Here is a 25,346-nt window from a genome sequence, read left to right as displayed (position 1 = left end):
CAAAGCTGGATCGAGCGACGGTCGGGGGAGTGCAGGATTGCGACAGGCTCTCCAGCCAACGAACGAACCGATGGACAACAGCCAATGAACGACAACGAACCGTTGGAAAAGGGAAAGAGCCACCCCAAGTCGGGGGGAACCACAGGACACCCAAGTCTAGGAGGGAGAAGAGAGACCACAGGCTGGGCCTCGGAACGGTATTTAATAATAATAGCGACTGACAATGACTAGTTGTATCGTGCGCGATGTAATTTCCACTTGTGTGTGTGTATGTGGCTAGGCAGTGGATTTTGCGTCGTTTTTTGAAATCGAAACTAGTTCAAATCGAATATATTCTATGTACACGATTCGTGTCATGCAACGTGGATCGGTATGGAATATGTGTGCACAGAATGTTCATTTTCTATTCTTATGGGATGAAATGAATTAATAAAAGCTCACAAGAGTCTTGATAAATTCAACTCTACCGAAATGGTATTTATTCTAGAATGACCAGTATTACTTGTCAATTAGAATCTCGTCCGGGAAAGTAACTTTCGATTAGAATTTGATTAAATCGCAATGATCGCTACCATTGTCAGTCGATTTCAGGAACTAACGTGTACCTTAGAATGGGAATGAATGATTATGTTGGAATGCCAGAGGCGTCCCGGGACGTTCTCCGTGTGAGAAACAGCACCTCAACGCATGAGTAAAAACCGTGGAGTGAAAACCGTTGCTGGCGGAAGCAGCGGCGGAAAGGCGGAGGAGACATTAGACGAAATTCTGGCCAGGCAACGAGAAATCGCTGCGGCCTACAATTGCGGAAAAGCTGTAAGTATATGCAATATATGTGTACAATAGAATGTATATTTATAATATATATACTTCTAATTCTGCTTTTATGTTACAGTCGCAGTGGAAAAATATTTTAGGCCAATTGGCTCGGGGGACCGCTAGGCCGACGCTGGTGAACATGGTGGCCGCCCATGTAAGTAAATGTAAAATAATAAATGAAAAATATTTATAGATATACAATATAATATAATAATATGTATAATAATAAATTGTAATAATAATTACAATAATTACAGAGAGCTAAAAATATTATTTAAAGAAAATATATATGGCCCCCGAAAAAGGGGACTTCCAAAGAAAGATGGAGGAGGACGAGGACAACACAAAATATGTCCTGAATTTTTATTAAAGATATGATATATTTAGTTAATTTTAATAATAAAATTAATTTTATAAAATATAATATAAAAAATATTTCTGTTATTTATTTCCTGATATGATGCAGGAGTTTCACGAACTACCGATTGTGCACAAAGATTTGGTCGAAGCTCAAGGAAGCGCATTCCAGGCAGAAACCACAATATAAGTGAGAAGCGACGACTTCGTGTCTCCCAAATCTGTACAACCGCACCCGCCGTGAGAAACTACGAAAAACCGCGCGTGAACATCTCAAGCGCAAACACACAAGTGAAACCGCGAGATATCTGTTGGACACTAAAGTGAATCTTTCCATAAAAACTGTTGAGCCCCAATGGGAGAGTTTTTGGGATTGTAATAGATTCACAAATTCACTGATTCATGTCGATCGAATCAGCTGAGACAAACGTAGAGAGATTTTCCATCAGGTCTTCCAAGTACTGTCTTGTTATTCTTCACTATGTGATTAATGTTTTTTCTCCAATTTATCAAGGATGAATCTACTGAATGTTACAGTTCTTGTTAGGTTCATCACAATATTTGAAATTTAGGACTGTGAGGGTGCAGTTCGACTTGGTGAAACTTTCATCGTTGCAACAGCAGTATTTCCTAATGCATTTTACGTGCTCATCGAGCAGTCAGTTTTTCCAAATACTTGGGAAAACTGTGAAAGTCGATAGTTCTGAAGTGAACAATTCGTACAACAGTTCTACAAAACCTCTATGTCTGCCCACGATTAATACTTAGGAGGTCATTGTCCTAATATCAAAGGCTGCGGGCATGTATTTATGCTTTCTGTATCTCAGAATTCTAGGGTTTTTAATTGACAGTTCCGAAATTTTAGCCATTTAAGGAACTCCTCGTCTTTTTCTATGTGTATGGTACAAGAAATGGTCCACAAACTACTACGAGCATACGCAGCACTGCACTGATCAAGAATAATGTCCCATTTAAGAATGCAACTCTTCATTTGTAGTAAAATATGTTGGCGATTCCATTACCGAAGATTAGGAATCTTGCGAGCAACAACCCGACCCAACTGTGAGTTTTACAATACAATGATGCTGATACTGATGACGACGACATTGGGCAGGAACGTACACAATTATAGTTCCTATCAATATTGGTGATTCAGTGTCATCCCTTATCCTCAATAGACTCAAGAAGGATCCCATGACATCACATTTTCAATCATTTCGAAAAGCTTTGTGTTTACAAGTTTGGAAGATATAGTTGCAAAGATATTTGAAAATTCTCAGAGAAATAAAAAAACTAGTTCTTTTTCAAATTGTTGCATACTCAACTTATTTCTGCATTTTATGAGCCTTCTCGAGTATTATTTACAAATGTTCTCACAATGCAAATACAATAAACTATATACAGATATGGTATATCTGTAACATGACAATTGACATAAGACGTGATCGTGATTCAGATTCTGACAATACTCTACATTCACATTAAAACCCATGATCTATAACAATAGAAAGTGTTGATAATTTTGCAGGTTGCTTTCGCTATACTAAGCATGAAAGTGGTGTGGTAATACTTGTACAACCCACTCTTTGATTATATATGATTCATACTGAAGCCTCTATGGGTACGATGATACGAGTTGTAAATGCCATCTTAGTACATTAATCATAATGTACTTTGCGTCAACATATTTTTAGAGCAAACTTATATCATATGGTCCTGATCTCAATATGCTGTCACGCGATCCTATATTGCCATCCACCTGCACTCCAGAAGAAGTTACTAGCACGTTGGAAGATCACGGAATTCTGTCGTCTAATGAACTGAATATTTTACTTCGCAAAATTGTCTATTTTATTTAGCTTAACAACTTTGACCTGTTTAACCCTTTCGCGCCGCATATATGCGGCATCGAAATGAAGTGTATACAGAAGACGCGGATGTGTAATTTGTAGCAAAAATGATAAAAGAACGGATTCGCGGTACGAGTGCAAAGATTGCGATGTTGGCCTTTGTATGGATCCTTGCTTTCAAATATATCACACAGAATTATATTATTAGTTTTTACATATTATTATCTTTTAATAATTTTCGTCCCGTTATTAACTATATTAAACATTTAATCGTTAAGCTTTGTAATTATATAAATACCTATGTTACCTATAATTTTGTAAGTCTTTTTAAATTAAAAATGTAAATATACTTGTTACATTAGAGTAATGATTGTTTTATTCGGCACAGTTATTATTTAAGACTTGGAACAACATGTATACAGAAACCACGTGCACTGTGCATATTTCCGGAGCGAGTTTCCGTTCAGTGACGGTACTTCGGCGGATGGAGCTGTCGTAGCGAAAGGGTTAAACCGACGAATGAAATACCCTGGTCCCTGTGAATGGTGGTAAGTCAATTACTTTCAACTATAACTTAGGGTCGTTTATTAAATGGTACATAATTTTTGTACAGAGTCTGATTGCTCGTCCAAGGGACGGAGCGCGTATTCGAGGTTGTGTCGGAACAGGAAGATGTGTAGAACAAAGCACAGCGGATGCAAGACGATGTCAATTTCACGTACCGTACGGTGTACATGTGACAAAAAAAAAAATATATATATATATATATATTAATATAAAAAATATTTATATATAAATATAAATATTTTAATATCTCTGTGCTTTTCTTTCTGTTCCAGGACAATAACGCAGCTCCCTCCTCCCACCAAGTAGTAAGTGAACATTCAGAATACTATTTCTTTTTTTTATTACGTAAAAAAATGTAGAAATTTTTGACGAGTACAGTGATCAAAGGATTGCCCGGCAATCCTTTGAGTGGTAATCTGTTTCCTAGTTAGGTAAAGTCTTTTTGCATGTCGCGATTTCTTACGATTGTTTCAGGTTCGAATGATTTTATTGCGAAACTGCCAAAAAGTGAATCTTTTACAATACGCGATTATCATAATACGAATGTTAGAAAAATTATGTTGGTGCATTTGCTGCACGAATGCATCGAATTAATTTCATGATGAAATTAAAAAATTAATAGAAAAAGAAGACCTTTGAAGAAGAAAATGATAGCAGTAATGATGATACTAATAATGATGACAATGATGATTGATGATGTGATATTTAAGAAAATGTTTTAGATAAGAAAAAAGGATCTACTACAAAATTTAGTATCTACATTACTAAAGAACATTAAATAACAGATTTCTACAATAACAGACTGTTATGTTTATTTATAACATTTTATAAAAATTTGTTTTTGCTTCTGTTAATTTATATATTTCTTATATTTCGATTTAAATGTACCTATTGCTAAATTGTAATATTATGACAATATTAAATAATAAAACCTATTACTTCAAGAATTATCAATTATTTAGTTTATTTCAAAGCCACTTTTCAATTATTAGTCATTATTCGCACGATTATTCAGACATTTCTGATGGTGTGACAAAAAAGTAAGTAAAGTTCCTACAAAAAGTAATCAGTCTTCTATAAATATCAATATAAAAACCTTAAAAATTTTTATAAAATGATTATTTGTTTATCACATTGATTATTTATTTATAATAATTTATTCAATAATGTTATAGCTGACACTAAGACCAGTTCAACTGCTATCAACGATGTATAATATGATATAATATGGTCTTTGTCTTGAAATCATGCTAAAATAGGCTCTGTAGCCTACTGTGTGTTACAGGAAACAAATAAACAAGGACCCCAACCTTGACGCCATATTATAAAAGATATGAATACACAGATTTTATGTAACGGTAACAGTCAGCTAAATATTTCCGAGAAAAAAGATTGTTTGAAATCATGACCCCAACAACATAACAATAACCTAATGAATTCATATCACGTTGGTATATGTATTCGAAACTAGTCACGACAATATATTACGTGACAAAAAATTAGGAATGTGCTGTAGAGTGGTAAAGGAAAGACTTGACAAATCAGATTGGATAATACTAATGGATTCTATTCATAATCCATTAGAATTATCCAATCCTATTTGTGAGATCTCCTCTTTTTTATGCATATTTTTTATACATATTCGTTACATGTGCGACCGTTTCTGCTCACAAAAATGGGGCGCTAGTGTTGCATTATCAGTTTCGTATCGCACTCGTCGCGTTACCGATATTTCAGAAAATTCAGCTTCTTAGTAAGAATCGAGTATTTTCTATACCTCATATGTATTACGACGCGTTTCATAAAAATTAAATTTTATATTATGTCAAATTAATATTTTATAAAGTGTGAACAATGTGTAGGACATCTCTAAAAGAGATGCTATAGATCGTATGCAAGAGATTGTAAATTTATCATTTGTAAATGACGTCTCTATATTTATTATTAATATTTCGTTGAAAATATTTATATTATAATTAAACGAAAAAATAAATTCGTTGAAAATAATATTACTTCATTCCAAATAGATATAAAATCGTGATATAATAAATGAAATATAAAATATTATATCGTATGCACCTTGCAAAAATCTAGGCAGAAATCACGTCTGTTGGTTGGGTTGCCACTACAGAGGGGTCACTCCATAAGAGAAGATCACAATGTACACTCGCATGATTTTGTGCTTTTTGCTTACAGAAGTTTGTGAAACATCAGAACAATTTATAGACACTATTATGCAATACCAACGTTTTGCAATTAACCCTTTGCGGTCGTATTAAGTTTATACATAGGTGTCAAGATCAGTATGGTTATATGACCGCAAAGGGTTATTACGAATTGTTTACCACTTTACAGTGTAGCGGTTAATAAATACTTAAATACACCACATATCTTGAAAAACTCGGAGGGGGTGTCCTTATCATTTTGTTGCGGAGTGTATAAGCAAAATGAGTAACAAAGACAAGAAAATCGTGAACTGCATACTTTTATTCTACGTTGGCATGTTCTGTTTCTTTTCTAATTATTTTATTCTGATTGTTTATTTTATAATTTAAAAATGATATAATAACGGGTACTTATACATTTCAATGTTTTAAATACATGGGAAACATATAGAAATTATTTGTTTACTATAATTTATTTTAACTGTATACGTGTTTACATGACTTTTAAACATTGATATATTGAATATCATTTTACATAATGAATTATTTAATATATTTGAATTTATATCAAGAAAAATTAAAGTATTCTGCATTATTATGTCGAAATATACAAAATATTAAGTACTAAGAATTTGAATCACAATATGTCGCAAAATATAATGAGTTTACAATATTATTTGTTTCAGAATATTTTTAGGAATATGATTTTTTAGGTTTCTTCATTAGTTAGATGACATATTGTATAAATTATATGTTTCCATGTTTGGTTATGTGTGAATTTAATTTAAATTAAAGCTATTGTCTTACATACTACATAATTTCTTATGCAATTAAAATCACATACACAATACTATCAAATATACTATTCTATAAAAACTACCAAGGCCGCCACATAGGATCTTGCTTATCAACGTGTTCTACGTCAATTTCTTCTTCATCCTCATCTTTATGTTCCACTTTAATCTTGTCTAATGTACGTTGATACCTCAGCTCTTTCGTATTAAGAACACTGTCTGAAGTTAATTTTTTACTGTTGTTAACATTAATCATTGTGTTACATTGAACCGGAACACTGGGCACAACTCCGTTCTGTTTAGTCTCACAGTTGATTGCTGTATTTTGATCGGAAGATGTTACATTGGTGTCTTGAATTATACCATTTTCAGTAGATGTTCCTGGTACAGCTGGTAACGGACTCGATTTCAACTGAAACAATAGGAAAACTATGCTTGAAAAATTCTACAATTATTATAATAATATGTATAATTATAATATAATGTAATTATAATGTAATAATATAATCGTTTGTACTGTTATATATAGTCGCAATTACTTCCTGTATGAAACAAATATATCGTATTAATAAATGGATCTGATGGTCCACCATTATAGTAATAAAAATTATGTGTATAGATTCTGTCGATTTCATAGATTACAGATGAAAACTCAGCTTCGAATATCTTAGCTCTATGTTTATCGATCTTTTGTGCATATTAAAATTTAAACAATGCTGTTTAACGTTGTCTTTCATTCACATTTTTTGGTTTCCACGATTTCCGAAATTTCCGACCGATAAAACTTTCAGCATGTTCAATAAATTAGCGAGGCTTCTCAATCAGTGAGTTTTCTTATTTTTTTTTTTTGTTATTCCAAGTGATTGAAATGTAAAAAGAAAATGTTAACTTTGTCTAGTGAATTAGCTATTGGAAACGGGTTTAAGATTAAAGGAACACTGGCTCTCGATTGTTACATACAGTGGTCCATAAAAGTGTTTGTACACCTTTTAAAACACAATAAATTTTTCAAAACTGAACTAAATGCCTTGAATTTTTTTTTGCATGATTGACGGACTAGTCTACTAGACGATGATTGAAACGCTTTTTTTTTTTAAATTTTGCTATTACTTGGAATGACAAAAAAATAAAAATCTCTCGCTTTTTAACTTTTTTATCTGAGCCTATAACGAAAATTTAAAAAATATCTTTTGTAAATCTCGGTAAATTATATGCATGTTGAAAATTTTATCGAAATCGGTTAACGTCCTTACGAGTTACAGTTTTATCACGATTTTGGCTAAAAAGTGGAAGAAATCAGCAGTTTTTTAAATCCTTCAATGCCTGTAGTTCGATTCTAGGTCAACCGATTTCGATTCAATTTTCAGCACGCATATAAGTTAGCGAGATCTACAAAAGGCATTTTTTTAAACTTTCGTTATTGGCTCAGATTAAAAAGTTAAAAAACGAGGATTTTTAATTTTTTGTTTTCATTCCAAGCAATAGCAAAATAAAAAGAAAAGCTTTTCAACCATCGCTAGTGGACTAGTCGCTCTATTATCTAAACAAAAAAATCAAGTCATTTAGTTCAATTTTGAAAAATTTATTCCGCTTTAAAAGGTGTACGAACACTTTTGTGTGCCACTCTAGTTAGAACCCCACACAGCCAAAGCCTTGAGATTAAGCATCACATCAACACATCCCATACTTTCTTACATTTATTTTCAAGACGATTTTGATAACGCCGAATTGTTTCTGCTATCGGACAATAACCTTTCGCAACAGCATTTCGAAAAAATTTAAGCGATCTGTTCCAATTCGAAGAAATTAATTCCGTTTTAAAAGATGTACCAACATTTCGTGATCACTGTATGTGTTTCAAATCGATAACTGTGCATCGAGAAACCTTCGCTGTGTGCTGTTTAATTTAATATCCCGTGAAATAATTACCGATAAATTCGTTGGCCGGTTCTTTTGAAGACCAGCTGTCAAGTATCTTGCTAACTTTTCCGCACCTTCATTCGAAAGGGCTGAGAGAAATCTGTACGCCTCGGCTGCACAGTGCCCGAAACCAGACAACCATCGGCTTTCGGCAGAGATCTCGTCGTTCTTGGCAACGGTGCTCGACAATCCGAAAGAATGCAGACCTTGTAAGGACTGCAGTTTTTGTAAATGGCGAACTGTTAGCTCCAGGATATCCGCCTTTTCCAGTTTGCTAATGTCCTCTCCTTCGGTCTGCAAATAAGAAAAATTGTCGAAAATTGAACCGACCTCTAAAGCTCAGATTTTCCTGGAAAATTCTGTATCATACATCGTCACGAGTTTCCTTGCTAACACTCGTGCGAACTGCGTCGCAGATGTCGTCGCAATTTTTGTCGCAAATTCGTTACAGCGGCCAAGGTTAAATTTGTTTGAGAATCCGTTGCGTATATTTCAGAGAATTTAATCGTGGGCTTCGGTTATCGCATTCGGTTGACAGTTACACGAATTTTCTTCGAAATCTAAGAAGCTTAATATCGCGCTTGAGTCGTAAACGAGCAGCGGGTTTCGACCTGCCTCAAGAAAAAATCGTTATTGTTGTATTCTTCGCGCTGACTCGAGGCCGCCCGCTACCCTAATTAACTCGGCGCGGTTATAATGCGTCACCAGGATTTCGAAAACATAATATGGTATCTCGAAGGGCAGAGTTTAATTACGCGTCGCCCTGTCGAAGGAGTGGGGCGCGGGGACCGCGGGCCATGACCGCGAGTTCAACATTTGTGAAATCATTTGCGCGGCAGCCTCGGATCAGGAAGGGTGGGTCCGCGATATTTTCGGTCAGTCGTCCTAAACTCTGGAACAATCGGCGTTCGGAAAAGTCTATTCTTGGGGTACTACATATCGTTGAAATATTTAGCTGGTACATCTGGCCGTTGGAATATTCAGTCATTTGGATATTCGGTTATTGGGATATTTCGCACTTGAGATTGCGTTTAAGATCGCGTTTGAAATTGCGTTTGAGATCGCATTTGGGATCGGGCCCATGAGTCGTAAAAGGCATACAGACGTTCAACAAGGATGAACCGCGTTTAACGCAATCCATAGTGATATTCGCTTCTGATCGCTTCTTCTCGATAAGATATTTTGTTCGACTCGAGCTGAGCGAAGCCGAGCCGAGCTGACCTAGTCGATGCAAAACCAAGCGAGCAAAGCCGACCTGAGCAAAGTCGTGCCGTGCTGAGCGAAGCCGAGTCGATCGCGCTTGAGATCATGCTTCAGATCGTACTTTAGATCGTGCTTGAGAACGCGCTTCAGATCGCGCTTCAGATCGCGCTTGAGATCGCATTTGAGATCGCGCTTCAGATCGCGCTTCAGATCGCGCTTCAGATCGCGCTTGAGATCGCATTTGAGATCGCGCTTCAGATCGCGCTTCAGATCGCGCTTGAGATCGCATTTGAGATCGCGCTTCAGATCGCGTTTGATATCGCGATTTTCGTCGTAGATTCCTTGTATCGGCCAAGGTGAATTTTGTTTGAAAATCCGTCACGTATATTTTGGAGCATTTAATCGTGGGCTTTGGTTATCGTATTTGGGTGGGTTTTTGGCTGACCTCTTCATGAATTTTCCTTGAAATCTACGAAAGAAAGAATCACCACGTCAACAAACATCGCCACGTGGTACGTCGTAGTCCTATCTTTATTCATTCATTATTTTTACACTGTCTTGCGATTGAATTTAATCGAATTTCGTGTTATTGTTACAGATCTTGAAATCACATGCGAGTCAGAGATCGTGAAGCAACGCGATCGGGCTTCGTCGAGGAGGTGCCGATCTAAGTGTTATCTTTATCACCTCATAAAAAATCTATGACCTATAATACATAATCTATTTTCACGTTTAATAGCGACTGAATTTAATCGAATTTCTTACTATTGTTACAGATCTGGAGACTATGTGGATTGCTGAGATCGAGAGGCAACACAGTCGGGCTTCGTCAAGGAGGAAGGGATGTAAGTAGAATAATTTTACAAACTATGTTGGACGTATTTTAATATCTCTGTGCTTTTCTTTCTGTTCCAGGACTCTAACGCAGCTCCCTCCTCCCACCAAGTAGTAAGTGAATATTCGGAATACTATTTCTTTTTTTATTACGTAGAAAATGTAGAAATTTTTGACGAGTACAGTGACCAAAGGATTGCCCGGCAATCCTTTGAGTGGTAATCTGTTTCCTAGTTAGGTAGGGTCTTTTTATATGTCGCGATTTTCTGCGATTGTTTCAGGTTCGAATGATTTTATTTCGAAACTGCCAAAAAATTAATCTTTTACAATACCCGATTATTATAATACGAATGTTAGAAAAATTATGTTGGTGCATTTGCTGCACCAACGTATCGAATAACTTTGTTCCGCCTAATTACATTAGAGATCACGTGTAAAAAGACGTTTCGCGGTAGGTGTAAATCGTATTTTATTAAAATCTGAAATAATAGAGTTTCTTATTCGTTACGAAAATTCTTATTAAATGTATTTGAAATTATTGTTATGAAATTATTACTAAGTAGACACATTTTTCAATGAATTGGAAGAATCTTAACCCGAGGAACTAACTACTCTTTTTAGTTAGGATTTTCAGAGATCCGAGGTTCCATGTTCGTTGCTCGAATCCTTCCTAGTATCCAAGCGTTACTCGGTAGGGTGCGAGCAATGGCACATGGAACGGTATTTAATAATAATAGTGACTGACAATGACAAACATATCGTGCACGACGTAATTTCCACTTGTGTATGTGTGTGTGTGGCTAGGCAGTGGATTTTGCGTCGTTTTTTGAAATCGAAACTAGTTCAAATCGAATATATTCTATGTACACGATTCGTGTCATGCAACGTGGATCGGTATGGAATATGTGTGCACAGAATGTTCATTTTCTATTCTTATGGGATGAAATGAATTAATAAAAGCTCACAAGAGTCTTGATAAATTCAACTCTACCGAAATGGTATTTATTCTAGAATGACCAGTATTACTTGTCAATTAGAATCTCGTCCGGGAAAGTAACTTTCGATTAGAATTTGATTAAATCGCAATGATCGCTACCATTGTCAGTCGATTTCAGGAACTAACGTGTACCTTAGAATGGGAATGAATGATTATGTTGGAGTGCCAGAGGCGTCCCGGGACGTTCTCCGTGTAGGAAACAGCACCTCAACGTATGAGTGAGAACCGTGGAGTGAATGTGTTGGTACGATCGCTTTGCTATTTTTTAAATATAGCATTAGGCAGGATAGGTAACTTGCTTTAACGGAGTGTGTGAATTGTTAGGTAGCGCTGGGGCTGACTATCGTTCTCTTTTCGGGTAGGCCGCGAATCGCACGATAGTCGGCCACCGGTAGGGCTCGAAGGATTCGATTCGAAGTTGATTCAAACGGTGCATGACGTTCGATAACGGCTCGAAATCGATCCTTCGAGAATTCTCTTAGCTTCCGCGGTCGCGAACGCGAACGCGCGGGAATTAGGGTTTTCGAAACGAAACGATACCGGCTCCATTGGACCAGCAGGATTATCGACTTTTTTCGAGACTTTGTTATTTTGTCTCGGAATTCGTTGATCTTCTACTAGCTGCGGAGCACGTGTAAGGTTCTAGGTTCAGCAGGCGTATCGCCGAAGAAAAGAAGAGGCTATAAATGCCGAAGAGACCTCTCCGACAAACTGTCGAGAGAGGCCAATTTATTGTCGTTGCCACTTTGTCACTGTACTCGTTTGTAGAAGTAGTAGTTGTAGCAGTAGTATCGTAGTTGAATATGGGCAGGCCTCGCCGCCCCAACGATCAGCGCAGAAGGGCACGTCCGCGACTTGCAATAGCGTTGCGAAATAATCACGTGTTGCTTTAATTGATTTTGAGCAGAGACAAAAATGAGCGTTGTCAGTAAAAAATAGTCGCGACTTCCATTGGTTTTGAAATTGATTGTTTAGAGTGTAGGGTTGCGAATGAAATAATCACGATTTCATCTTGATTGTTGGGCACAGTAGCTCTAAATATAGCGTTGCGAATAAATACGACCTCGCAGAGATAAATTAAAAAATAAATTCTCGAGATTTTTAAAGTCCACTTTAAGCTTCCGGAAAGCAGTCTTTGGATCTCTGTTCATTGAATTAGCGTTGCGTTAACATAATCGCGTTGCAATAGTTTGCTTTTCGACTTTTAAGACGCCCATGCTGCGACTGCAACAAAGGGCAGGCCTCGCTGCCCCAACAACAGCTCAGTTGGGCACGTCCGCGACTTGTGCGTTGCGAAATGATCACACGCGTTGCTTTAGTTAATTTTGAACAGAAATCGAAGTTAGCGTTGCGAATAAAATGGTCGCGATTTTTCTTTGTATTATGAAGTACAGTAGCTTCGAATATAGCGTTGCGAACTAATCGCGTTTCGACTTAGCAATTCTCTTAGATTTTTCAAAGTCCACAGACTCGTTCTTTTTAGAAATTAAATTAATCTTTTGGATTTATGTTCGTTGTATTAGCGTTGCGACGAAACAATCGCGTTGCAATAGTTTGCCTTCCGACATTTCAGACGCCCACGCTGCAGCTGCAACAATGGACGAGGTCCCAACAACAGCTCGGATGGGCACATCGCGATTTTTGCATTATAACATCTCGAAACGAATTATCGCGGCTTGTCTTTGAATCGATTTCAAAGTTAGCGTTGCGAGAATAATCGCGTTGCCAGTAGTTTCGTTCGTCTTTCAGAGCCCATGCTGCAGCTGCAACCCTTCGCAGTGTGGCATTCGCGATGTTTCTTTAGAGTCGCGAGACGATGTAACAACGGTTGAGTTTAGCATAGCGATTGTAAACGTGTTTTTATAAACGAGATAGTTGGAGGTACCGGACCTCGCAGCATAAGACCATAAAATACCATCTCTGTGTAAAAAAGACAGCGTTACTAGACCTCGGTCTATATCCGGGGCGGCCGGCTCGTAGAATTTTCATTCCGCGGGCCGGAACCACCGTTCTGGATGAAGGGGCGCATCCGTCCTGGCGTTACGACGTCCAGGTGGGTGGGTGGTGCGTAGCGTAGGAATCCGGGGTGGATTCCAAGGTGCTGGGGGCAGCCCTTGTCGCTAGGCTATCTCGAAAAAATAGTGTTGCAAAGATTCTTCTACGCGTTGTCTTAGCGTCGCGAAAATTGTTAACACGTTGTGTTAGAGTTGCGAATTAAATGCCGCACTGCGAGTAGCCGTTCCAAAGATCGCTGCATCATCGTACAATCGCCGTCGATTCCTTTTAGCGTTGCGTGGAAACAGATCAAAGTGCGCGGGAGTTTACAATTTCGAATAGAACAAATTAACATCGAAATTATCAATGCACTGCTCGCGTTGCTGTTGAGGTTTTGAACTCTAAATCTTGTAGATTAGCGTCGCGAAAAATAAGTCCGCGTTTCTTTACCCCTTTGTCTTCGATCTCCTCTCTGCGTGCAAAATATAATTGTAATCTTCCTGCTCGGCATCGCAATGAAATTGTTCGATGAAATTAGAATGAAATTACGATTATAAAAGTATGCAGGGAAGATAATCCACTATAAATTCAACGGTTCATCGCGTTTTAATTTAGAGTCGCGGTTTCCATTTCGTGTTGTGCAACAAAAATGAAAGTGCACGGGAGTTTTCCATTTTCAATGAAATAAATTAGCGTCGCGATAGTGAATGCACTGCTCGCGTTTGCTTGTCTATTTCTTAAAATAGTGTTGCGCAAGAACACGGTCCACTCGCGCGTTTGTTTGGAATATGTATCGAGTGGACCACCATTTATCGAATGTGTCTGCTCTTTTTTTTTTTTCAGATGTCAATCCAAGCACACACTCTCTCTCTACAGGTCACAGATTGAGCCTTACTTAGTCGCCTAGCGGGTTGAAAACCAGTGTGAGGTTTGAAAAAATCCACTTCTTAATAAATATTTAATATTTTTAGAACTAACGACAACAAGATCTTTTGATAATAGGTATGTAACAACCATTTTTAGAATTACAAAGAGCTTCTTTTTCAAATTTTTGAAAAGGTATTAATGCTAATGCCGACGATAGTGTGTTTAGTCTATTTCAGATTTTTATGCAAACGAAATAATGGAAGAAGGGTGCCACCAATTTAATTGAAGGCATGGTCTTGTTAGATTTTCATCGAGGGATATCATCGAGGGATGACGCACATAATTAAACGTGTGAGATTATTTATTTACTTACTTATTTATTAAGTCGTTATTTAGTAAGGCGTTATTTATTAAGGCATTATTTATTAAGTCATTATTTATTAAGTCGTTATTTATCAAATCGTTATTTATTAAGGCGTCATTTATTAAGGCGTCATTTATTAAGTCGTTATTTATTAAGGTCTTAGTTAGTAAGCAAAACTTGTTGTTGTAAGAAAGGGAGCTATAACGAATTCTTGCTTCGTTCTAACTCCTCTTCGGGTCTCCAGTCACGGCAACCTCCACGTGGTGAGACTCGGGCAATCAATGTAATTTTCGATTTCCGATCAGTTATAAATTGAAAGAAAACTCGATCATTCTATAACAGATTCGAAATCGATAATTACATCGAGCTAATGGCTGTGAAGCAGGACTGGAGAAAAAAATAGATTTTTTAAACAGTAAGTAGATTATAAATAATTTTATCTTTCTATGTAATACAGAATTTGACTAATAAACTGTTTTTGAAATAGTAGTTATACGTATGGAAATAACATTTCAAATATATTTAAGTACGTAATAACCATGTGTAACTAAAATATTTCAAAAATTTCCAAATTCTATATTACATGAGAAGATAAAAATATTTATAGTCTATTTGTCTACTTACTATTCCGAAAATCTATTTTTCCTCAGCTCTGCTATGAAGTAAACGATTTAAATGGGAATAAAAAAACGTTCCAAGCTGAGGAGCAATATGAGCGAAATTACTGTAAAGCCTTAATAAATAACGCTTTCATAACTAATAACATATAAACCTCTACTACGCAAATAACATTAAATAATATTTTGTTATAATTATAGATACGATATCTGTTGTGCAATCTGTTCTGAATTTTCAAGTACAAACGTCGTCTCTATGTTGTTGCAAATGTAATCTCGGTTTACTAAATAGATAGCTTACAAAAAAACCTAAATTACTTTTGTAACAACTCTATGTCACAGAATTAAAATCCACGCAAGCATTGCATGCAATGCCTTCTTTTGCAATGCTAGCACTGTAAAGTTTATAAAATTAACATTGTAAATACCTATCTGCAAAACAAAACTATTGCTATGTGTGAACCATTACTAATTATCTAATTAGTAAAAATAATTGCTCAATTGTCCATTAAAATAATTACACCTTATATCATATTTCTACAGTACATGTGTTTCATGAGTATTATTTCTAATATTTAAATGTTTGTGTCGCATGCATTTATTGCCTCCAAATAATATGCAGCACTCGTAGTAGAAATGAAATATATAGGATATTCGCTTCTTGCTAACGTGTCTATGTTTTGTGAACTATCGTATTGCGCTGAGCACAACACGAAATGGTAAGGGCCCCAATAAGCCCCCCCCCCCCCTCAACTGAGACAGAAAGGCCCAATAAGATGTGTAATGTTTGTACGGATCATAAGTCTGTGACCACAGCAATTTTCTAAGACAAATCTTTTGATGGTAAAGAAATGGTAAAGAACGTGGTAGTTCCACGACTTGCCAACAGAGGGCAGAAATCAGGATTAAAAGCAGGGTTGGGAAAAAACAGATTTTTGAAAAATAGTATTTCTATCTTCTCATGTGTAATACATAATTTGGTAAACAAATTTTCCTTGAAATGTAGTAGTTACATACGGAAATAGCATTTTCAAATATATTTAACTACGTAATATTCATATGTAATTACTATTTCAAAAATGTTTATTTGCCATTCTGTATTACATGATTAGACAAAAGAAACTTGATTACATGAGAAAATATAATTTATAGTCCATTTATTATTTAAAAAATCTATTTTCCCCTGGCCTGATTAAAAGCATCCATAAAACAGGAAATCATAATTTTCATTTCATTATTTCAGGTCATTACTCCGGTACTGATAAAAAATTTAATAATGCATCGTGTACCGCGCTTCATTCGAATGATTTAAAACAGTAGTTTCGAAATTTTTTTTAACGATTATTTTAGAGTTTCCGGCTTTACAATTCGAAAATGGACGTAGAGATTAATTTAATATTTTGGAAACTGAGAAGAAATAATTAAGCAAAATTTCACAAATAATACTTACATAAAATTTATGTAAATTAAACCGACAACTACATTTCGATACCGACAGCAATTAGTGTTTATTATCGTTTGAACAATTAGCAAAACTTTTCCTCATATAAACGTCCTATTTGCTTGTTCGAAAGAATATTTTATTCGCCACTATTGATTGAAGCGTATCTCCTCCGTAATAATTACCATCTGGAATTAGCGCTAATTAGTTATAGAATAGTGACTATGACTAATAATTGTAAATACTGGAAGAAAGAGGCTGGCAAATACGATGCACCGCCAGCAAAACTTCGATACAAAGTATTCAATTTTCAATATTTCCTCGACTTCGGTTACGGGTGCTTTCATCATGAATAAAAACATAAGCCATTTTCTCGATGATTTAGTCTTATTGCATTTACAAGAGACACTTATGCATGCGCATGCGTTACATATTAATTTAATGAAAGCGATCCGAACGATTACGATCGCCGCAGCTCGGTAACTGCAGTGTAGTCGCGTGTTTACTTGACACTTTCGCAACAGTTCCCACGCTCTAGGAATATTTAAACATAGAATCGATTGCACGCGTAGTTGCAGTCGGAGAATGCGTTTCCTGTTGCGAGTAATTCATAAAATTACAGGGGGGCAAACGCGGCATCGTGCGGTCTGTAAGTCGAGCAAGAAACCGTGCGGCTTCCTTCACTGTTTCTTTCATCTGATCGATGGAATTGTGGCACGTGTTCGCACGTCCGACCTGTTTGTGCTGTTTGTGTTAACAATTTCATCGTTTCGATCAAATACACAATTGCTACAAAAAGTATTCGAGAAGCATTTAAAAACGGAACAACTTTCTTGAAATCGGACCGTCGACTTGAAACTTTTTCAGATGCTAAAGGAGTGAGTTTACGGTGCAACGTCGAAAAACGATTTTGCAAAAATTTCAATTGATCCGAGTAACAATAGAATAATACCTATATTGAAAATGTAAACGACGCGTTCTAAATAATCGTCTAAAGTAATCGTTGAAATTATATTGCAAGTACAGTAATTTCTCCCTAATTCGCGCTCAGATTGCGCACAAAAATGGACAATTTGGGAAGAGGAGATGCGATTATTCCAGCCTAAAACGAGATGCAAGGCTCCTCTTTTCTTTTTTTTCGCAATCTGAGCGCGAATTAGGGGAGAAATTATTGTATTGAAATTGAAAGATGTAAGAATCGGCAGATTTCTTACAGTCAACGAGATCTATGAAATGCGTTGTTCAAATTTTTTGTTCCAGCCTCACATAAAACAGGTTAAAAACACAATTTCTTCGCTTTTTCTTTTTGACATTCCTACCAATCGCAATTTTTGCGAAATTCTTCTTAGGCATTGCCTTGTAAACTGGGGTCTCTCTAGCATCTAATTAAAAATCGAGACGTTCGGTCCAATTTTGAAAAAGTTATTCCGTTTTTAAAGTAAACGAGTACTTTCTGGAATCGTACTTATTTAGAGATCGTAATAAGAATTTCTTTTAAGTACATTTTACACAGTAGATACATTTTTACATAAATCCAGATTTGTATGAAATATTTTACGAAAACAAAAGTCACGAGAAAATGTTTCACATTTTAAGCACTATATCGTTGACTAGTACTGTATATTTTGAAAGAAATGCGATGATGTAACTAAATAATCGTACAATACAAAAACTGCTGCACTATTCATTTGTTAATAATAACTGCTGTCAGTATAAAATTCACGTGGATGTCAATGTTCTTGTCGAAGTTCAACTATGATTGATTAAAACTATTCAAATATTTTGCTATTCTACATTTAAACATTTGCAACCTATGCACAGGTTTTAGGAAATTTGAATAAAAATAAATCTGTATTAATGAACTCGATTCATTTAATTTAACAATATTCCTCGAACCAAAACTTCAAACGCACAACGTTCATTAATAACTTGAGACGCGTTTATTGTCTCTATTAAGTGAATTCTACTAATTTAATTGGGCACAATATTTATTACATTAATCATATTACCAAAATATTTATGGTTTATAGTATATTATAGTATATATACGTATATGTATACGGCCATTATAATATTATTATAGTATATTATATATAATATATTATAATTTTATTATTATATGGTTTATAATGATATATAAACCATAAATATTTATAAAGTACAGTAAAATGAACGCTCGTATCCACTGAAACGCAATAGCGTTTTATTTCATGTAAAATTATTAGAAATGATACTAATTACTATTTATATGTATAATAATAGATAAATACCTCTAAAGCATCCACCATAAGATTCTTCAACTCGTCGAGACACTTATTTATTCGCGCACGCCTTTTTCTTTCCAGGAGTGGTTTCGTTATCTAACATAAACAAAACGATTGGATCAGTTACGTATTACAGATGTAGTCGACTAAATTTAATTACATTTTTTGAATCCGCAGTCTACTCTGGTCACGTGCCGTGGCTCCCTCTGTATAATAAAGTTATCTTTCCATTCTCACCTGGTGTTTATTTCGAACGTAAATTATACGTACTTGTTATAGTCGAGACATTATTTTCGTGTCGTAGGTAGCATGCATAGAAATCGCCAAAAAAGAAAACAGCTTGTTAAACCAGAGACAAGGAGAAGAAAGCTAATTATCCGATATCGGAACTTCTCTTCACTCACCTTTTTATACTGATATGTCCGAGATACGGGGTGAGGATAATTGAATGACATCATTGTACCAGTTGGGAAGGTAGACGAAAACCAACGGAAGCAACTGTATTTCGGACCTAATTGTAAATACATTTTTGATTACTATGATACGTAAACCAAAAAGAGCGTAAATGTGTGTACATATTTCGTGCAAATGAAACGTGTATTTCTCGTGTGTTTGTTCTTCCTATTTAAGTTTTCTACGTGTAATGTAAGGATGACGCGCATTGTTTTACCCCGTGCCGAATTAACTTCAAAATTTCGGTAAACAATTGTTTTAACATTTCTTTCTTTTTTTTTTACCGATTCCGAGAACACATTTCAGATGGAGATTGTGTGAGCGTGTGCCAATGCAAATTATGATTATAGTTATGAAATTATTTTTATTATTCAAGTTATGGAAAGAATAATAGTAGAATTAAATATTTGCTGTTCAAGGACAAAATAATTTTGTCATTATTAAAATTACATATTTAAATATTAGACTTTAGGAATTTTTAGGCATTTATGTGCTACATACAAGTCTATAAAATGCAAATTAAACGTGTATATTAATAAAGATTAACTATGCTTATTCTATGATTTCTGGATGGGATTTTCTAGTCGATGCAAGACAGTTTTTTTCTTCAGATTTTCATGAAATATTTAGTGAAAATACATATTTGTCTAAAAATCCGCAGTACATTAGTTACGCATGCTAATATATACTATATTATAACAAATCAATGCAATTAATATACAGGGTGGTCTACGCAATTGTTTCAGGACATAACTCCGTTATCAATGCAAGCATCAGTGCATGTGCAATTAACAATTGTATGCACAGTTCGATTCCTCGGTTCATTCAACGTAAAAAATGATTAGGATGTCATGGCCAAAAAATGATTAGTTTTCGAGAATAAATTTTGGAGAATGCAGCAATAATTACAGAAAATTTAAACTTTAAATGTAGTTATAAAGACATTTTTTTGTCACGATAACACGATACATTTTCATTTAAAGAAGAGATACAATTGTTAATTGCACGTGCACTGATGCACGTTAAAAAGATGTAAGGACCTTCAGATGCAGTGCTTTTCGAGCCATTTATCTTCTTCTTTTGATATTTTTTCGTAAATGCATTAATAACGGAGTTATGATCTGAAACAGTTGCCTAGATCACCCTGTATAAAAATGAATTGTTATAAACACTACGTATTGCATTTTAGTGGCACATGTTCGGATATTAATACAGCAGGACACTTATGAACTGTTAGTACACAACATTTTGTTACTAACAATAAGTTGGGTGTACATATAATTATGAAGTTTAGTGTGTTAAAGCTAAAAAAGTGAAAACATGTAATATTAAAAAAGAATGAAAGAAAGAAAAATTATGACTCTTTCCTCGATCTTATGAAACCCTGTCTAAAATAAAATCCACGTATTTTTATAAGTCAGTGGTTTTAAGAAATGAACGACGAAATTATCTTGAACCTTCTGAGATTTGTGACAACTAGACCGAGTAGATTTTATGCATTTGTGACAAAAATGAGTTGATCAGATATAAAAGCTCATTGCAAGAAGTAAGAAAAATCGCACACATATTTAAGGAATATATTAATTTCGATGTATACACGTACACGTGTACGTCGTATATACGTTATCATATATATATATATATATATGTCTTCTTTGTTAAAAATTTATTAAAAATTTATATTATTATTGTACGAATTAAGAGTTTCGATAACTAAATACAGTAACATCACTTTTAATTCCCCGTATGAAATTTATCACGTACCATTTGAACGGAAATTGATGAGCTACAATTAATTGAAATAATCGTATGTTTTATTAAGATCTATACAAATTAATTATCTCTATAATAAATAGTTACTTTTTGTCATCTGTCTTGCTTACCCAACTTAATTTACTTCTTACCATCAAATTGTTAAAATGCCAATAAATCAATATCATGGAACTATAAACTGGTACATTTACGAATCTCTTTATCTAATACAAAAAAATCTGTCCATTCAGGCACAAAGTAATTCGCATAAATAATGTAGTAATTCAGGCATAAAGTAATGTTATTTCACAAATAACAAATAACGTTTGCATAGAATATATTCTATTTTGATAATTGTTGCAACACGCGATCTGAGCAAGAAAAATATACTTAATCGACACATAGTAAGACCACCGACCATAATTCATAAATTCACACATTTCCTAGATTATCCTTAAGAAAGTAGTTATTGTGCTTCTCACCTGTCACATTAACGCATTTTTGGAGCGGGAGATCGTCCAGAGCAATGTATAGAAACACATCGTCGCACGGTAATTAACATTCGAAATTAGAGGAACATCGTAGACGTCGTAGAATTCTTGACACGTAAACAGCGAACGTCAGTGATCGAACCATGGCAGTGCGGAGCAGGCTTCACTGACATTACACAAGCAAACGCACGCGTTGAAGTCTCTAGACAAACTGACTCTCCCTCCACTGCCATTCAACCAGCGGCTACCCTCACCAACTTCGAACCCTCTACCCGAACCTACTGCTCAAGCAGATCTCACTAAATGCTTTGAATGTGTTCCACCTATACACCTCGCGATCTCCAGTGTCTTCTCGCAGTGTCTGTTCACCGAGGAACTGCACGATTTTTCTTCGTAGCTATAATGATTGAAACGTATTCGTGGCACTAAATTTCCACCGGTTCTCGAAACTCATTTCTATCGTAATAATATATTATATTCGAATAAACGGAATTCCACTAGAATGTTCAGGACGTGAAATAGTTCAAATATTATCAACACAATGTTAAATTTTAACTTTTTAATTACAGTTTCATTAATTGAATTACATTTGGATATTGTGGGAATTTTTGGGGTTGTTTTTCGGCATTTAACGTGACAACGATTTCGTAAAAGGAAAATTAAGCATGCCGATATTTATATTAATGCCTAATTGCTAATAACATGAGACTAGAACTTTATTTCCAACTACGAAAATGTTAGAATTGTTTAAGGTAATCTGAGCAGATGATTTGTAAATGATAGAGATTAAGGTAGAGATTAAAACTGAAATTATAATTAGTAAATAATAATTGAATTAAATACAGCAGTTGCTAAATACATCAAACGGTTTTAAATTGTTTGATTGAATAATTGTTTAAATGCAGTAGAACCTCGATTATACGAAACTATGATATTTAAATTCTCTGTTATACAAATACGTTTTACACAATATTTATTGCTATAGACTAGCTCCTCTATCATCTAAAAAAGAATTCAAGTTGCTGGGTCCAATTTCAAAGAAGTTATTCCATTTTAAAAAAAGGTTTCAATATTTTCGTGGCCGAGTTTACGTTGTGCCGATTATTTTCATCGATGTTTTGAATGTATTTCAAAATAAGGAACAAAATTTAAATTCACGATGAAGGTCTATAATTCGTAAAATGTGCAAGAAATTGTTTATAAAAAAAACACATGATTAAATTTTAATTTTTGGTTCCGAATAACGATTGCAATTAATTGATAGTTCTATTGGTGATAATAATTAATGACGAAGACAATTCCATTCTGGTTATATGTAACAAATTTCTATGAAGAGGAATTATTTCAATTGTTCATAACAGTTATCAGTGAAGGAATTCTGCTTAGATCACTCGTAATAGTTATTACCTTGAAACTGTCAGTTATAATTTTTACTGATTTTTTGTATATCAGTTTTACCAAATTAATTTTGTAATCATAGCGAGGGTGGAAAAGTTAATTGTGAGAAAGTAATTAATTGTAGAAAATAATTTTAATTTACACAAGAACTATGTACGTCGAAGTTTGGTTAACGAATCTCAGACAAATTGGTAACGAAGACAATGTAGTTGAATGTATATTTTATAGATTATACGATAACATTATAATATACTATACAGGGTGTCCCACAATTATTTTAACAGCCGAAAATGAGGGGTAGCTGAGGTCATTTGAAGTAACTTTTTCCTTTGCGAAAATGCAATCCGCGGCTTTGTTTACGAGTTATTAACGAAAAACACTGGCCAATGAGAGGTGACGGTGCGAGAGAGAGGGTCCGCGAGAGAGTCCGCAGCACCAGGCTTTGACAGATGGTCGGGACGGATTCGAGCCGCGTTCGAAGTATTGAACAAATCACGAAGCGAGAACTTTCTGGATTTTTTTTACTACGTAACAGTGATATTTTTAAGAAAAACGCTGTTCACCTTTACTTTAGAACGTCTGAAGAATATTTTCTAATTTTTCGGACCCGAAATAGTAAGTAATTTAACCGTGACGGCCGTCTTAATTTTCTAGTGTGCATGACACCTTGTGTGTAACATATGAAATTTTTAAGCAAGGTGTACAATGAAGGTGTACAGTGACCTTGACATAACCTTGACATATCAAGGTTTTGTCAAGGTTATGTCAAGGTTATTCATAATATTCATCATATTTCTCTAACAAACATATCCCTTACGTCCTTTAACACGATTATTATTTATTAAATTAGCATTGCGAATCATTCGTTGAACTATGTTCAGACATTATTTAAATTAAAATATCATTTACGTACTTTGTTAATCTTCACTGTACACCTTGCTTAAAAATTTCATATGTTGACCTTGACATGACCTTGACATAACCTTGATATAACTCGTAAACAAAGCCGCAGATTGTATTTTCGCAAAGGAAAAATTTACTTCAAATGATCTCTGCTACCCCTCATTTTCGGCTGTTAAAATAATTGTGGAACACCCTGTATTTACCAGGTTATGTAAGGTCCTTTCAATCGGTCTTGGTATGCGAAATTTAATTTCTAATGAACATCATATCCGATGTCAGATATAATATTAAGAAGAATATTTATGCATAGTATACTGCTATCACTACTTTCCGATTCATTAGCCCTTCGTGTACCGAAGGTACAACGTCGATCTACCCAGTTTTATTAACGCCGACCAAAAACAAGAAATGAGCCATCCGGAGTGTGTTAATGAATATCCATGAATATGACTCCGAATATACGTTGCTTACTTCGAAAACATGCTGCTGATCGAGTTACTCGTCCCTCGCTAACGCAGTGTAATTGTGATGTTTTAGAAACGCGGCTCTAGACGCGCTGCAATCGTTCGCGCAATGTTGATCACCGAATATCAAACGCTGCATAGTTTACGCTTCGATTTTCCTTTTTACGAATTTTGCTATTTTTCCTACTGGACCCAAAGACATCTTCTACAATTTTCATTTGGCACTACTTTTACCAAAAGGATCCAAAGTCACCCCCTTCACAATGTTAATATAATGCTATTTTCCCAAAGGACTCGCAAGACAGCTTTCATAATTTGAATTTAACCACAAATATCAACGAATTCTCATTATAACATTTAAATTTAACGTTAATTTTATCAGAGAGGTTGAGGGACACATTTAAAAATTTTAGGTCAATCCTATTTTTACTGAAAGGGTCGAAAAACGCCTTTTAAAATTTTGGTGCTACGCTATTTGAACTGAAGAGCACAAAGGTTACCTACCAAAATTTTAATTTGATGCGAATGCTACCAATTTAACGCTATTTTTAGCTTAAGTATATTATATTATATAGTATATATAATATAATATAAGTATATTATATAAGTAATAATATAGTATAAGTATATTAAGTATATATTATATTATATAGTATATATAATATAATATAATATATATATATATATGTATACCTTTACATTCGCGATTTTTACATGCGAGGTTCACAAAATACGACGGTCTTGTTTGGGATTATCTAACGACAGAGAAATGTTTACAATTTTTATATATTCTTTCGATAAATGCATAAATGCAACAGCATAAATATTCATATT

The 25,346-nt window shown here is 35.0% G+C and overlaps 1 protein-coding gene and 1 long non-coding RNA gene across 5 annotated transcripts; one reads left to right on the top strand and one right to left on the bottom strand.

The window, feature by feature from the left end:
- The first annotated feature begins 3,415 nt into the window (after positions 1 to 3,415).
- Positions 3,416 to 4,530, top strand: LOC143260395 (uncharacterized). The gene is made up of 4 exons (XR_013034541.1): positions 3,416 to 3,571; positions 3,637 to 3,746; positions 3,863 to 3,895; positions 4,065 to 4,530. It is a non-coding gene; the product is annotated as an uncharacterized LOC143260395 (long non-coding RNA).
- A 1,527-nt stretch (positions 4,531 to 6,057) lies between these two features.
- Positions 6,058 to 21,978, bottom strand: LOC117219169 (transcription factor HES-4). 4 transcript variants are annotated; one of them, XM_033468097.2, is made up of 5 exons: positions 21,739 to 21,978; positions 19,456 to 19,562; positions 19,058 to 19,147; positions 8,479 to 8,763; positions 6,058 to 6,961 (listed from the first exon to the last, which is right to left on the bottom strand). In XM_033468097.2, the coding sequence occupies exons 2-5, from the start codon at positions 19,507 to 19,509 to the stop codon at positions 6,632 to 6,634; spliced, it is 759 nt and encodes a 252-aa protein (XP_033323988.1). In that variant the 5' UTR covers positions 19,510 to 19,562; positions 21,739 to 21,978; the 3' UTR covers positions 6,058 to 6,631. The 4 variants fall into 4 exon arrangements, with proteins under 4 accessions (XP_033323988.1, XP_033323989.1, XP_033323991.1 ...); XM_033468098.2 differs by lacking the exon at positions 21,739 to 21,978 and adding an exon at positions 19,212 to 19,320; XM_033468100.2 differs by lacking the exon at positions 21,739 to 21,978 and adding an exon at positions 19,212 to 19,288.
- Positions 21,979 to 25,346: the final 3,368 nt, after the last annotated feature.

The sequence above is a fragment of the Megalopta genalis genome, chromosome 12, assembly GCF_051020955.1.
Source record: "Megalopta genalis isolate 19385.01 chromosome 12, iyMegGena1_principal, whole genome shotgun sequence".
NCBI classification, from domain to species: Eukaryota; Metazoa; Arthropoda; class Insecta; order Hymenoptera; family Halictidae; genus Megalopta; species Megalopta genalis.
This window is presented reverse-complemented; position numbering and strand designations above follow the sequence as displayed.